General features: G+C 42.2%; 1 protein-coding gene across 5 annotated transcripts in view; it reads left to right on the top strand.

The window, feature by feature from the left end:
- Positions 1 to 12,644, top strand: part of Kctd6 (potassium channel tetramerization domain containing 6) — a 20,786-nt gene extending 8,142 nt beyond the window's left edge. The window contains exons 1-3 of one of the 5 annotated variants that reach the window (XM_013010305.1): positions 2,007 to 2,108; positions 8,220 to 8,289; positions 11,222 to 12,644. In XM_013010305.1, coding sequence (XP_012865759.1) covers positions 8,263 to 8,289; positions 11,222 to 11,908 — 714 coding nt within the window. In that variant the 5' untranslated portion in view covers positions 2,007 to 2,108; positions 8,220 to 8,262 and the 3' untranslated portion in view covers positions 11,909 to 12,644. The other 4 variants (XM_013010306.1, XM_013010307.1, XM_013010308.1 and 1 more) reach the window with 4 other exon arrangements.
- The last annotated feature ends 118 nt before the right edge of the window (positions 12,645 to 12,762 follow it).

The raw sequence follows: 12,762 nt of genomic DNA, 5'->3' as shown, positions 1-12,762 counted from the left end.
GCCTCGTCCGCCTCGCGCCGAGACCAGGCGGCTGCGGGGCTGCGCTTGTGGGGCAGCCGCGGACGGGCACGCTCGGGGTCGGCTCGACAATCATTTTTTTTTTTCCTTTCTTCTCGGTGGCGCTAATTAGCCACCGCTTGCCCTAGTTTAACGCACACCGCTGGGCTTCCGAGCCTTGCTCCCGCTGGGCTCTTGCTGCCGCCGCTTCCCCGGCCCCGACGAGACACGCTGATTTTGCAGCTGAGTGCTCTTCCGTCCAGATCGATCCCCGAGGTGGCACTTCGAATGCCTGCTGTCCGCGGCGATGCCCGGCCGCGGTGACGGAGCCCCCCGGCAGCACCTGCCGGGCCGGCCGGGGTGGAGCCCGTGCCTGGGCTGGGACGGGGACGTGGAACGGGACCGACCGCTTGTTGAGATGTTCTGCGGAAGTTAGGGTGTTTCGGTTCTGGAAGACCACTCTTAGAGTCCAGTTCGTGTGTGAGACTTTGTTACGGAGGAGGTCCGAGAAGCAAATACACTTGGGAAGACAGTCCAACGAGAATGTATGGGGAATAGCCGTGGCATCTGTCTCCACCATACCCCCTGGCATATGCAACCCCCCCCCCCCAAGCCCCTCCGTTACATGAATGATCCTGGAATAGCACAGGCCTGAGGCCAAGACTGAGATGTTTTTACATGAACAAATGTGTAGCTAGGAAAAGGGAAATAGGGTGATTGTGAGCAGGGCTGGTAGGATTGGAGAACTTGTGTTTAGTTGAACGCTATCAGTCCTTCCGGATACTTGATTTTTTTTTTTTTTTTTTTTTTGCCTTAGGTTGACCGTCCAGGCTTGCTATAGATGCTGTTGCTAAGTTTTGCCATTTGAATTCTCACAAATCATATTGCAGCCCAAGCCTTAGTACAGAAAGGAATCTCAGGGGCCGTCCTATAAGTACCCCCATTGGATCTTGGATTTTGATATGTATATTTTTCATGTATTTTGACTTTTTTTTTTTTTTTTGGTCAGTCGCGGGGCTTGAACTCTGGGCCTCCATTCTTCAGCTCAAGGAGAGCACTCTATCACTTGAGCCACAGCGCCACTTCCGGCTTTCTAGTGGTTTATTGGAGATCAGAGTCTCACGGACTTTCCTGCCTGGGCTGGCTTTGAACCGTGAGCCTCAGATCTCAGCCTCCTAAGTAGCTAGGATTACAGGTGTGAGCCACCAGAGCCCATCGTTTTGATATGGTGTCTATGGAATATAGAAATTTATTTGGATTCGACCATCCTGAGTCATGCAGAGAAGTTCTGAATCAAGTGCTCATGTGTGAGGCCTTGGAAAGGGCCTGGCTGCCGTGTTAGCAGCTCTCCCTCTTGGGGGTGGTCTTGGAAAAGGAGGATCTTTGAGACTGGGAGCACATGGAGGGGAGGAGTCCTTCTTTGTTGCTGTTTTTCAGTCTACCTCAGAAATTTTGTGTATGTTATTGCTACAGACATTTTCACATTCGTACAATGTTTGTTTTGTAGTCATCATTTTGCTATTTTCTCCATTTCCCCCAAAGAGGAGTGGTTTACTCAGGCCCTTCTAATTAGGAAGGATGCAGAATTGGGGTACTGGTCTTTCTCCCCCAGCCTTAGTTCTCTCTTCTTTGTGCCCTTTGAAACCTGCATGTGACTTCAGAACCTTATTCATCCGTTAACCTATGGGCTGGGTTTTATCCTTGTGTTTCAGTGGTATACTTACTTTGGGCAAGGTGGTATATTATTAGCCCATGGAAACTGAAGAGAAGAGGAATTTTAAGATTTTGTGACTTGTCTTTTTAACATTGTAGGTCATTTTTCAATCTATAACTTTTCTATTAGACAATATGTTTAAGAAAGGAGAGAGTAGAAAAGGATTACTATTATTTTTAAAAAGAGGATCCATTTCTACAGCAGTGTAGTTAGGGATAATCTGACATTGTAATTACATTATTCTTGTCTGCCTGGCTATTTGTGCTGGCCTGTACGTGGATATTAACTCCAAAGACTCCTTTAGATGTGGCTGAACTAGTTACTATAAAAAAGTGTTTCACTTTCAAACTCCCACGTTTCAAGAACAGAGAAACTCAGTACAAAGGCAATTTTGAAGGTAAGTATAGATGGAGAGATTTTATTGACTCCTTTTCAGAATGCCAGGCACAAAGGTTTCAGTAGAAAAGCAGTTTTAAAGGTTACATGGAATCACTGGGAAGAGTGGTCATAAGTTTTTATTTTTACTTGTTCAGATTTGGAGATTTTTACTGCAATGTGTAGGTTGTTATAAGCAATATTGCTTCTTAGTTTATAGCAAAAATTATAAAACTCTTGACGACTTGTGTTTGTCATTATCCATAAGTTCTCTGGTAGTGAGGAAGATAACTTTGGGATTCTTAGGTTATTTTTTAATTATTTAATTTTTAATTGACTTAATGGGTTGTAAGTCCTTCAGATTTGCTAGTTTAGAAAAATTGTAATTTCTTTTAGGTATTATGCATTCTTTTTTTCAGGTAATAGGCTTTGTTTTGTTTAGTTACTCTTATATTTTATTTCTATTATCTTTAAGTATTTGTGCTTTATCTGTATCACCCCTTTCAACATATCCATTTTTTACTTTTTTTTCTTTTTTTGGTCGTGGGGCTTGAACTCTGGGTCTGGCGCTGTGTCTCACCCAGCTCTTCAGCTCAAGGCAAGCACTTTACCACTTGAGCCACAGCGCCACTTCTGGTTTCCTGGTAGTTTATTGGAGATTAGAGTCTCACGGCTTTGAACCATGACCCTCAGATCTCAGCCTCCTGAGTAGCTAGGATTACAGGCTTGAGCCACCGATGCCTGGCTCCATCCTTTAATAGGTCTTTAATTATCTAACATACCATCAGAATTTATATATTAGCTTCAGTAACCTTTGATGCTTATACACAAGTGAATTTCCAGTGCTGTTACAAGAATTTTTTTTTCTTTTTTTTTTTTTTTTTGTTACAAGAATTTTTATTTGGGCCAAAGGTCAGATCTTTTAAGGTGAACTGATTTTACAAGGTCAGAAAGCCTTTGAACTTCATAATGGTGCTCAGTTACTTTCACTGCCTCTTTAGTGGTATTTAGTAAGGAAAAGCATTTTAAAGGATTAAAAATAAGTTGCCCTCATAATCTCCATTTCTCATGAATTATCTGAAATATTAGATGTTTCTTTTACTTCAAGTAAAGTAGGGTCATTTGCAGCTCTTCTCTCCACTGCCTGAATTGTGGTCCTGTAAAGTTTTCATTAAGCCCACCACTGGAGACTGGGCCAGGAGGGAAAGAAGATGAAAAGCAAATGAATCATTTTCTAATTGTTAGTAGCTCTGGAAAATGATTTAGTAGAAGAAATTGAAGTTGTTCTGGAAATTCTTTTGGATTATGTTTTCATTCATCTGCATAGTCTTGAGATGTTGGGTCATAAATTCAGAATCCAGCTATTGGCCAAGCAGGAATCCTGCTGCTGCTGCTGCTGTTGTGTTCAAGAATCTCTACAGAGGATGTTTATAAGGATTAGACAGATAAAATTTAAACCAATACTCTGTTTTTCTCATTGAGCTTACTAATAAACAATTTGATCTTTTTAGATTGTTTAGTCATTGTTAATGAAAGTGACTAGTAGTGACATGTTTATTTTGAGATCTTATATACAAGCACAAGAAGGCTTTGGGATGCTTTTTAAGAAACACAGGCACAAAAAAAAAAAAGAAACACAGGCACATGTAGATCAGGTAATTGCTTTCCTGAATTACTTATCTTGAGCTTTCATTATGGTCTTCTGAGGCAGCTTTTGCCATGGAGTCCCATCTAATTTACGCGCGCGCCTGCGTGCGTGCATGTGTGTGTGTGTGTGTGTGTGTGTGTGTGTGTGTGTGTCCTGTGTGGAGCAGATTCAGGAGTCCCATCTAATTTGTGTGTGTGTGTCCTGTGTGTATGTATCCTGGGGCTTGAGTGTGTGTGTGTGTGTGTGTGTGTCCTGTGTGGAGCAGATTCAGGAGTCCCATCTAATTTGTGTGTGTGTGCGTCCTGTGTATATGTATCCTGGGGCTTGAACTCAGGGCTTGAGTGTGTGTATGTGTGTGTGTGTCCTGTGTGTCCTATGTGTGTGTGTATCCTGGGGCTTGAACTCAGGGCTTGAGTGTTATCCCTGAGCTTATTTGCTCAAGGCTAGTGTTCTACCACTTGAGCCACAGCTCCACTTCTGGCTTTTTTGGTATTTAGTTGGAGATAAGATTCTCATGGACTTTCCTGCTCAGACTGGCTTTGAGCCGTCTGATTCTCAGATCTCTGCTTCCTGGGTAGCTAGGATTGCAGGCGTAAGGCACTGATACCTTGCTAATTTACTTAGTATTACTGCTCAAAAACTTGCCTTTTTTAGAAGTTGGAAAAGGATTAGTGGTAGTGGACATGGCAACTTTTTTTTTTTGCCAGTCGTGGGGCTTGAACTCGGGGCCTGGGTGCTGTCCATCAGCTCTTCAGCTCAAGGCTAGCACTCTACCACTTGAGCCACAGCACCACTGGCTTTTTTCTGCTTATGTGGTGCTCAGGAATCGAACCCAGGGCCTCATGCATGCAAGGCAGGCACTCTACCACTGAGCCACCTTTCCCAGCCCCCATAGCAGCTGTTATATTGGTATTTGTTGATCTTTTGTCTTTTTCCATTTCTTTTTTTTTTTGGGGGGGGGTCCAGTCGTGGGGCCTGAACTCTGGGCCTGGGCACTGTCCCTCAGTTTTTCAGCTCAAGGCAAGCACTCTATTACTTGAGCCACAGCGCCACTTCCGGCTTTTTTCTTTTTGCTTAAGTGGTGCTAGGAATTGAACCCAGGGCCTCATGCATGCAAGGCAAGCGCTCTACCACTGAGCCACCTTCCCAGCCCCCCTAGCAACTGTTATATTGGTATTTGTTCATCTTTTGTCTTTGTTTTTTCATTTTTTATTGGCCATTTGGATAATTCATAGATTAGATTTTATTTATTTATTTATTTATTTATTTTTAGTGCTGGTACCAGGGCTTGAAATTCAGGGTCTTATGTTCTCACTCTTGACTTTCTTTCTTACAACAGTTGCTCTACCACTTGAGCTGTGCCTCCAGTTTAGCTTTTTGCTGGTTAATTGGAACTGGAGTCTCACAGTGTTTTCTGCTGGGGTTGGCTTTGGGTCTGGAACCCTAAGCTAGGATTGTAGGTAAGAGCCACTAGGTTGAATTAGAATTCTTTGTCATTTGAAACCAGGCAACAGCCGTTATGAGTAAGTACCTGCCATTTTTCCTTATTCTTAAGGAATCTTTACAAACCCATTATAATTGTTTGATTAGGTAGAGTTACTGTAAAGTAAATCTCTTTTTGGGTCCGTGAGGCCTAAACTCTGGGCCTGGGCGCTGTCCCTCAGCTCTTCAGCTCAAGGCTAGCCCTCTACCACTTAAGCCACAGTGCCACTTCCAGTTTTTTTCTTTTTGCTTATGTGGTACTGAGGAATTGAATCCAGGGCCTCAGGCATACAAGGCATGCGCTCTACCACTGAGCCACCTTCCCAGCCCAGTAAATCTTTTTTTAATTTTTTTTATTATTGTGAAAATACCAAACAGAGGGGTTACAATTACATGGGCAAGATAGTGAGTACATTTCTTATCAAGCATTGTTGCCTCCTCTTTTGTTTCCCCATACCATCCCTTCCCCTCTCTACCCCCTGTAAAGTAAATCTTACAGTAGGCAAATATAGTTAATAGGTGGCTATAGTAAGTCTCAAATTAATTCTCTTGTCTTGTTTTCTTGGGTTCTGTTCTTTAGGTTTCTATCCAAGAGAGATATTATGGAAAGATGTAGACCAGGAATCAGAAACTCAAGTCTAGGCCAACACTAGCTACTTAGGAGACTGAGGTCTGGAGGGTAGAGATTTGAAGCCAGTCTGGCCAGAAAAAATCTGAGAAGACTGCATCTCCAGAATAACCCCTACAAAGAAGGGCTGGAGGATAGGCCCAGTAGTAGGGCACCAGTTGTGAGTTTAAGGCCCCAATTTCAAATGATAGTAAACAAATTTACTTTTGAGTGGTAGAGTTTGAGCCATTTAATCCACCCTGTTTCTCTGTTTTGCATCTCTAAAATGGGGACTATAATCTATGCTGGGCCTACTGGCTTAGTCCATGAGGATAAAAGACTTTCACGTGCTGTGCAAATGTTTTCTTTAATTCTAGAGTCCCTTCTCTGGTTGTGCAAATTTTCTTCTGACTGAACCCTTCCCCGGAGTTCTCCATTTTCCCATTTGGAATCTTCCTCCTACAGGCCCTGCCAGGCCATCTAGCTATACACTGTGGAATTCCTTTTGTTTTCAGTTTTGTGTGTTTTCCTTCTTCTGTAGAGTGAAAGCCCCTTGAGGGCAGGCATTGTACTTTACCCTTTCTGTTTGTTCACATTGCACATAGGTGTTCCCTCCCAACATGGTTGAACTACAATAGATTGATTAAGGGATTGATTATTGAAGCTTTCATGAAAGAATACTTTGGGTAAGGAGAAAATACCAAAGATGAGCATTTACCAGAATTTTTGGATGACTGACCTTTCAAATCACTACTAATTTGTTGTTATTAGGAATGGAATCAGAGGCTGACAAGACAGACTGGTAAAGCATATTTCTTGGTTCTGTTTGTGAAGCAAGCGAGAGGAATGGAAGGCTGTCACAAGAGCCCTGAGTTTGACATTTGTTTCATTTCTTATCCTGTAGCATGTAGAGGCCTATCTACATCCAACTGCTGAGTGTAAAGAATAAAAACTGACTACATCCTCATTTGCTCCACATTTTAGCTTGTTTTGCTTTGAAGAATTTGCAAGGTAGAGAAAATGGATGCTCCAGGCTCCGATTTCAGCCCATGCTGTGCTATGCAAATGTTCTCTACATGCCTGAGTGACCTTTTGAGAAAGAGCCTTTGTGATCTTCTGTAGCCTGGGCTTGTTCTGAGAATTGTATGCCAGATTTTTCTAAAAGTGGGAAAAGTGCATTTGCTCAAAGACTGGCTGAATACTGACAAGTCAGTGTTTCTGACCATCACTTGCCAGAGCTTTTGTCATTTAACTTTGCAGGTTGCTTTGCAGGTTGCTTTGGGGAATGAGAGGGAACTGGCTTTGGCAGTTCAGTAGCTGGAAGACTGTGGGAATCCTCTTGAAGTGTAAAGCAAGACAAATTCAAACTAGCATCCTTACTATATAGGTATTGGTCATTTTTCTAAGGCTGTTGGCTGCAAGTACTGCCTGGTTGACTCTCAGACTGATCTGTGAGGTTCTTTTTTTTTGGGGGGGGGTCCAGTCGTGGGGCCTAAACTCTGGGCCTGGGTGCTGTCCCTCAGCTCTTCAGCTCAAGGCTAGCACTCTACCACTTGAGCCATAGCACCACTTCCGGCTTTTTTCTTTTTGCTTATGTGGTGCTGAGGAATTGAACCCAGGACCTCAGGCATACAAGGCATGCTCTCTACCACTGAGCCACCTTCCCAGCCCCCTGTGAGGTTCTTTTACCCCCATGCTAATAGTTTGTCATTTCAGTTGCTTTCCATTTGTTCTGACTATTACACAAAAAGAAATACTGCATTATTGAAGTATAATTAGTTTTGTTTTTAAAGATAAATACTATTTTGATGTCTTTCCCCTGGAAATTGACCTTGATGTCTTGGACATTTATGGTGTTACATGTTTTTACTGAGATGTTTAGATTATGCTGCTGGAATGCTGATGAAGTTTTCCCTTTCCTGTAAATGACCTTTCTGACAAAGACTAATCATAGGTTTGTCATGACATAAGTTGTAGAAGTTAATCATGATGTTTTTGTACAAAAATTCTTAAAATTAGATTTTTAGAGAAGAGAGACAAGATTTGAGCAGTTAACTTTGCATGCTGCTGCATGTTTTCTGAGTATAGGAGAGTTCCTGCCCCGTGTATGATGGTCTCCAGAGGATGAGCATGGAGACGAGGGATGTTTTCTTCTCAGATCTTGGTCGCACCGTAGGTTTTTGTTGTTTTATATGTTTGTTTTCTGAGACAAGAGCTCACCAGGTAGCCTGGCTGGCCTCAAACTTGTGATTCTCCTGCCTCAAGCTTCCTGAATGCCTAGTTCTGGAGTAGGTTTTAGTACTGGGTACTTGGCCTGTTCTGTCGGGTGGCAAGAGCTTTATTTGCAGTTTACAGAGTTACATGTGCTATCATATATCCATTTTCTCCTTCCAAAGTTTCCCTGGAATCTGGGCCCCTGGAGACGCAGCGCTGGAGCAGATGGATAATGGAGACTGGGGCTATATGGTGAGTGGCTGGTGGCTCACTGGAAAGCTGGCAACTTGCTTTTGTTTCTTTTTTCCTGATGCATCCTAGTTATAATATATACAGATAAAAATTAGGAATTGTGCAAACTGCCCCTCCCATTTATTTGTATGACTTTGGAGGGCATTTTTGTTTGTTTTGGTGTTTTAATGGATACAGACTCAATACAGACTGTTAAGTGACTTTTTTTTTTTTTTGATGGCCTTGAACTCAGGACCTGGGCTCTGTCCTTGAGCTCTTTTTGCTCAAGGTTAGCACTGTACCACTTTGAACCACAATGTCACTTCTGATTTTCTGGTGGTTAATTGGAGATCAGAGCCTCACAGACTTTCCTGCCTAGGATGGCTTTGAACAGTGATCCTCAGATCTCAGCCTCCTGAGTAACTAGGATTACAGGCATGAGCCACCAGTGCCTGGATGGTTAAGTGACTTTTTGTAATCACTTACTTTAGGGATACAGGGAATGTTGGTCTTTGGAGTATCTTGCTCAAAAAACTCTTGGAAGGCCCAGAAGGTAATGGGATAAGGAAGCTTCCTTGTGGTTGGGCATTAGCAGTTAGACCTGACTGTGCCTCTTGCCCCATTTGCACATTTGGGTGTGCTTGTCTCCCTCCTATTTCTTTTCCTCTGGTAAGAAATAATTTGTTTTCCTAATACCTGAAGATTCTTTTTTTTTTTTCTTAATATAAACTTTAAAGCCAGTGGTATGTGTTATTTAGAAAAGCTTGCTTCTCTAAAGGTCAGCTTGCAACATTAATGTTACAAAAGTGAATATACTATTAGATAATGAAATTTAAAGCCTCTATTAGCTTTTGGGTTATATGGTTAGCTAAAGTGTATATTTTAACTTAGTGTTTGGAACTATTATTTCCATGAAAAAGTTATTAGAAGCTCAGTGTCAGTGGCTTACATTTACAGTCCTAGCTACTCAGGAGGCTGTGCTCTGAAGATTGAGGTTCAAAGCCAGCCTGGGCAGACAAATATTATTTCCAGTTTATCAGCCAAAAAAGAGAAAAAGCCAGAAATGAAGGGGTAGTTCAAGTGGTTGAGTGCTAGAGTGAGAGCACAAGGACCAGAGTTAATGACCCAGTAATAGCATTAAAAAAAAAAAAAGGAGGGGGGCTGGGAAGGTGGCTCAGTGGTAGAGTGCTTGCCTTGCATGCATGAGGCCCTGGGTTTGATTCCCCAGCACCACATAAGCAAAAAGAAAAAAGCCAGAAGTGGTGCTGTGGCTCAAGTGGTAGAGTGCTAGCCTTGAACTGAAGAGCTGAGGGAAAGTGCCAAGCTATTAGAATTAAACTTGCACAGTTTTTATTTTATTTTTTTTTTGGGGGGGGGATCCGGTCGTGGGGCCTAAACTCTGAGCCTGGGTGCTGTCCCTCAGCTCTTCAGCTCAAGGCTACCTCTCTACCACTTGAGCCGTAGCGCCGCTTCCGGGTTTTTTCTTTTTGCTTATGTAGTGCTGAAGAATCGAACCCAGGGCCTCATGCATGCAAGGCAAGCGCTCTACCACTGAGCCACCCTCCCAGCCCCACAGTTTTATTTTTATTTATTTATTTTTTTGTTTTTGGGGTCCGGTCATGGGCCTGAACTATGGGCCTGGGCGCTGTCCCTCAGCTTTTTTTCTGCTTATGTGATGCTGAGGAATCAAACCGAGGGCCTTATGCATGCAAGGCAAGCACTTGACCACTGAGCCACCTTCCCAGCCCCAGTTTTTATTTTTAAATTACGTTTCGAGCTGGGCACCGATGGCTCTCGCCTGTAACCCTAGCTACTCAAGGAGGCTGAGATCTGAGGATCATGGTTCAGAGCCAGCCTGGGCAGGAAAATCGTGAGACTTGTATCTCCAATTAACCACCAGAAAACCAAAAGTGGTGCTGTGGCTCAAGTGGTAGAGTGTTAGCCTTGAGCTGAAGAGTTCAGGGACAGCACCCAGGCCCAGAGTTCAAGCCCTTTAACCAAAAAAAAAAGTTTCATGCAAGGCACCAATGGCTCATGCTTATAATCCTAGCTACTTAGGAGGCTGAGATCTGAGGTTCTCAATTTGAAGCCAGCTCAGAAAAGAACATCTGTGACTCCTAGCTCCAATTACCAGCAAAAAGCTGCAAATGAAAGTATGGCTCAAAGTGGTAGAGAACCAACCTTGAGCAAAAAAGCTAAGGGAAGCTGGGTGCTGGTAGCATATATCTATAATCCTAGCTATTCAGGAGGCTGAGATCTGAGGATCAAGGTTTGAAGCCAGCTTAGAAAAGAAAAGTCTGTGAGACTCCTAGCTCCAGTTCATCACCAAAAAGCCAGAAGTGGAGGTATGGTTTACGCTGGTAGAGCACTAGCCTTGAGCAAAAAAGCCCAGGCTCAGAAACCAGGCCCTGAGTTCAAGCCCCATGACTGACCAAAATGACAGCACCCCATGCCCTGAGTTCAAGCCCCAGTACTGGCACAAAACACACCCACTTTTTGATGACTTGCTTTTCTTAGAAATTTTGGAAGTATTTGTCTTTATTAGATCATTTTAATTGTATTATGTTAAATTGAGTTAAGAAGATTGAAGGTTTTTTCCTTAATTAGAACAAAGCAACAAAATATGATATTTTAGTTTGTCCTCTCTCTTCCTATAGTATATTTTGACTTGAAGACTCTAGATCTGGGCCTGAAACTACATGGCTCTGAAGGTCATGCCCTCTAATCTTTGAGTAAATCTTTAAAGGATTGGATTTATCCTTCTTCCTTCCTATTGGAAGCAAATGTTAGATCCCCTCATGTAAGTGGGCTTATTACTGAGCATTATAGGATTACCATCTCTGGTAGAGTCTGAAGGACTCCTATGCTTGGTTGATATTGTTATTGTTCTTTATTCATCAAAGTTCAGATTTTATGAACCTCAGGTGACTGATGATGTTTTTGAAAATTTCAGATGACTGACCCAGTCACATTAAATGTAGGTGGACACTTGTATACCACGTCCCTCACTACACTGACGCGTTACCCGGATTCCATGCTTGGAGCTATGTTTGGGGGAGACTTCCCCACAGCTCGAGACCCTCAAGGCAATTACTTCATTGATCGAGATGGGCCTCTCTTCCGATATGTCCTCAACTTCTTAAGAACTTCAGAGCTGACCCTACCCCTGGATTTTAAGGAATTTGACCTGCTTCGGAAAGAAGCAGATTTTTACCAGATTGAACCCTTGATTCAGTGTCTCAATGACCCTAAGCCTTTGTATCCCATGGATACTTTTGAAGAGGTTGTGGAGCTCTCTAGTACTCGGAAGCTTTCCAAGTATTCCAATCCAGTGGCTGTCATCATAACTCAGTTAACCATCACCACCAAGGTCCATTCCTTACTAGAAGGCATCTCCAATTATTTTACCAAGTGGAATAAGCACATGATGGACACCAGAGACTGCCAGGTTTCCTTTACGTTTGGACCTTGTGATTATCACCAGGAAGTGTCTCTCCGGGTGCACCTGATGGAGTATATTACAAAACAAGGGTTCACAATCCGTAACACTCGGGTACATCACATGAGTGAGCGGGCCAATGAGAACACAGTGGAACACAACTGGACTTTCTGCAGATTGGCCCGGAAGACAGAGGACTAATCTTCAGGCCCAAGAAGTTCCTGAAACAGACTCTCCAGGAAGTGGAAGAGACTGCTTTTCTGTTTTCTTCTGTTTTTGCTTTTTCTTTTTCTGATTTTTTAAAAATATTTGTATTTATTTGAAGGCATTGAGGACCAGAAGGTTTTGTGGATTGGCAGTCTCCTCCAGGTTTTGTTCCCTTTACCCTGAGTATGCATGTGCCTGTTTAGAGTCTTCAGATACCTTTTTTATAAAAAGAAGTCTGAAAATCATTATGGTATATAATCTACCCTTAACAGAGCTTTTTATTATTATTATTATTATTACAGTGCTAAAATGATTTCTGACAAAATGGTCCCTAACTCAACTAGAAGGCTAAAAATACAGGAATAAAAGAATGAGGGGAATACTATCTCATGATGCCTTTGAGGAAAAAAAAATCAAAATATCATGTAGGGCGACCTAGTTTCCAAGCCAATAAGCAGTATTGTAATATTAAAAGAAAACTTCCAATCATTTAAAGGTACTTGTTAAGTACTGCTTTTTACAGTTATGACAACTGTTTCTTTCTATGCATATAAATCAAGCAACCAAATATATATAGCCATGGAAATGTCTGACTAGAAATATTTATATTGGATTCTGAATACAAAATGTCCCTGTGGTAGAAATCTTCTTATGCCTGGTACAGTATAATTCCCAAGTGTACTGTTGACCAGGAAAAAAAAAAACCTAATAAAAAAGTGAACTACGAAAATTAGTGTGGTATTTATTTGTTGTTATTATGTGGAGAAACTCATTCCTCAACTAAAGTAGTCATTATTTATATCTCAGTATATACAGCCTGTAGTTGTATATTGGATTGGATTTGAGAG

This window comes from Dipodomys ordii, unplaced genomic scaffold (assembly GCF_000151885.1).
Source record: "Dipodomys ordii isolate 6190 unplaced genomic scaffold, Dord_2.0 Scaffold12, whole genome shotgun sequence".
Lineage (NCBI taxonomy): Eukaryota > Metazoa > Chordata > Mammalia > Rodentia > Heteromyidae > Dipodomys > Dipodomys ordii.
Note: the sequence above shows the minus strand (reverse complement) of the source record. Positions and strands in the feature narration are given on the sequence as shown.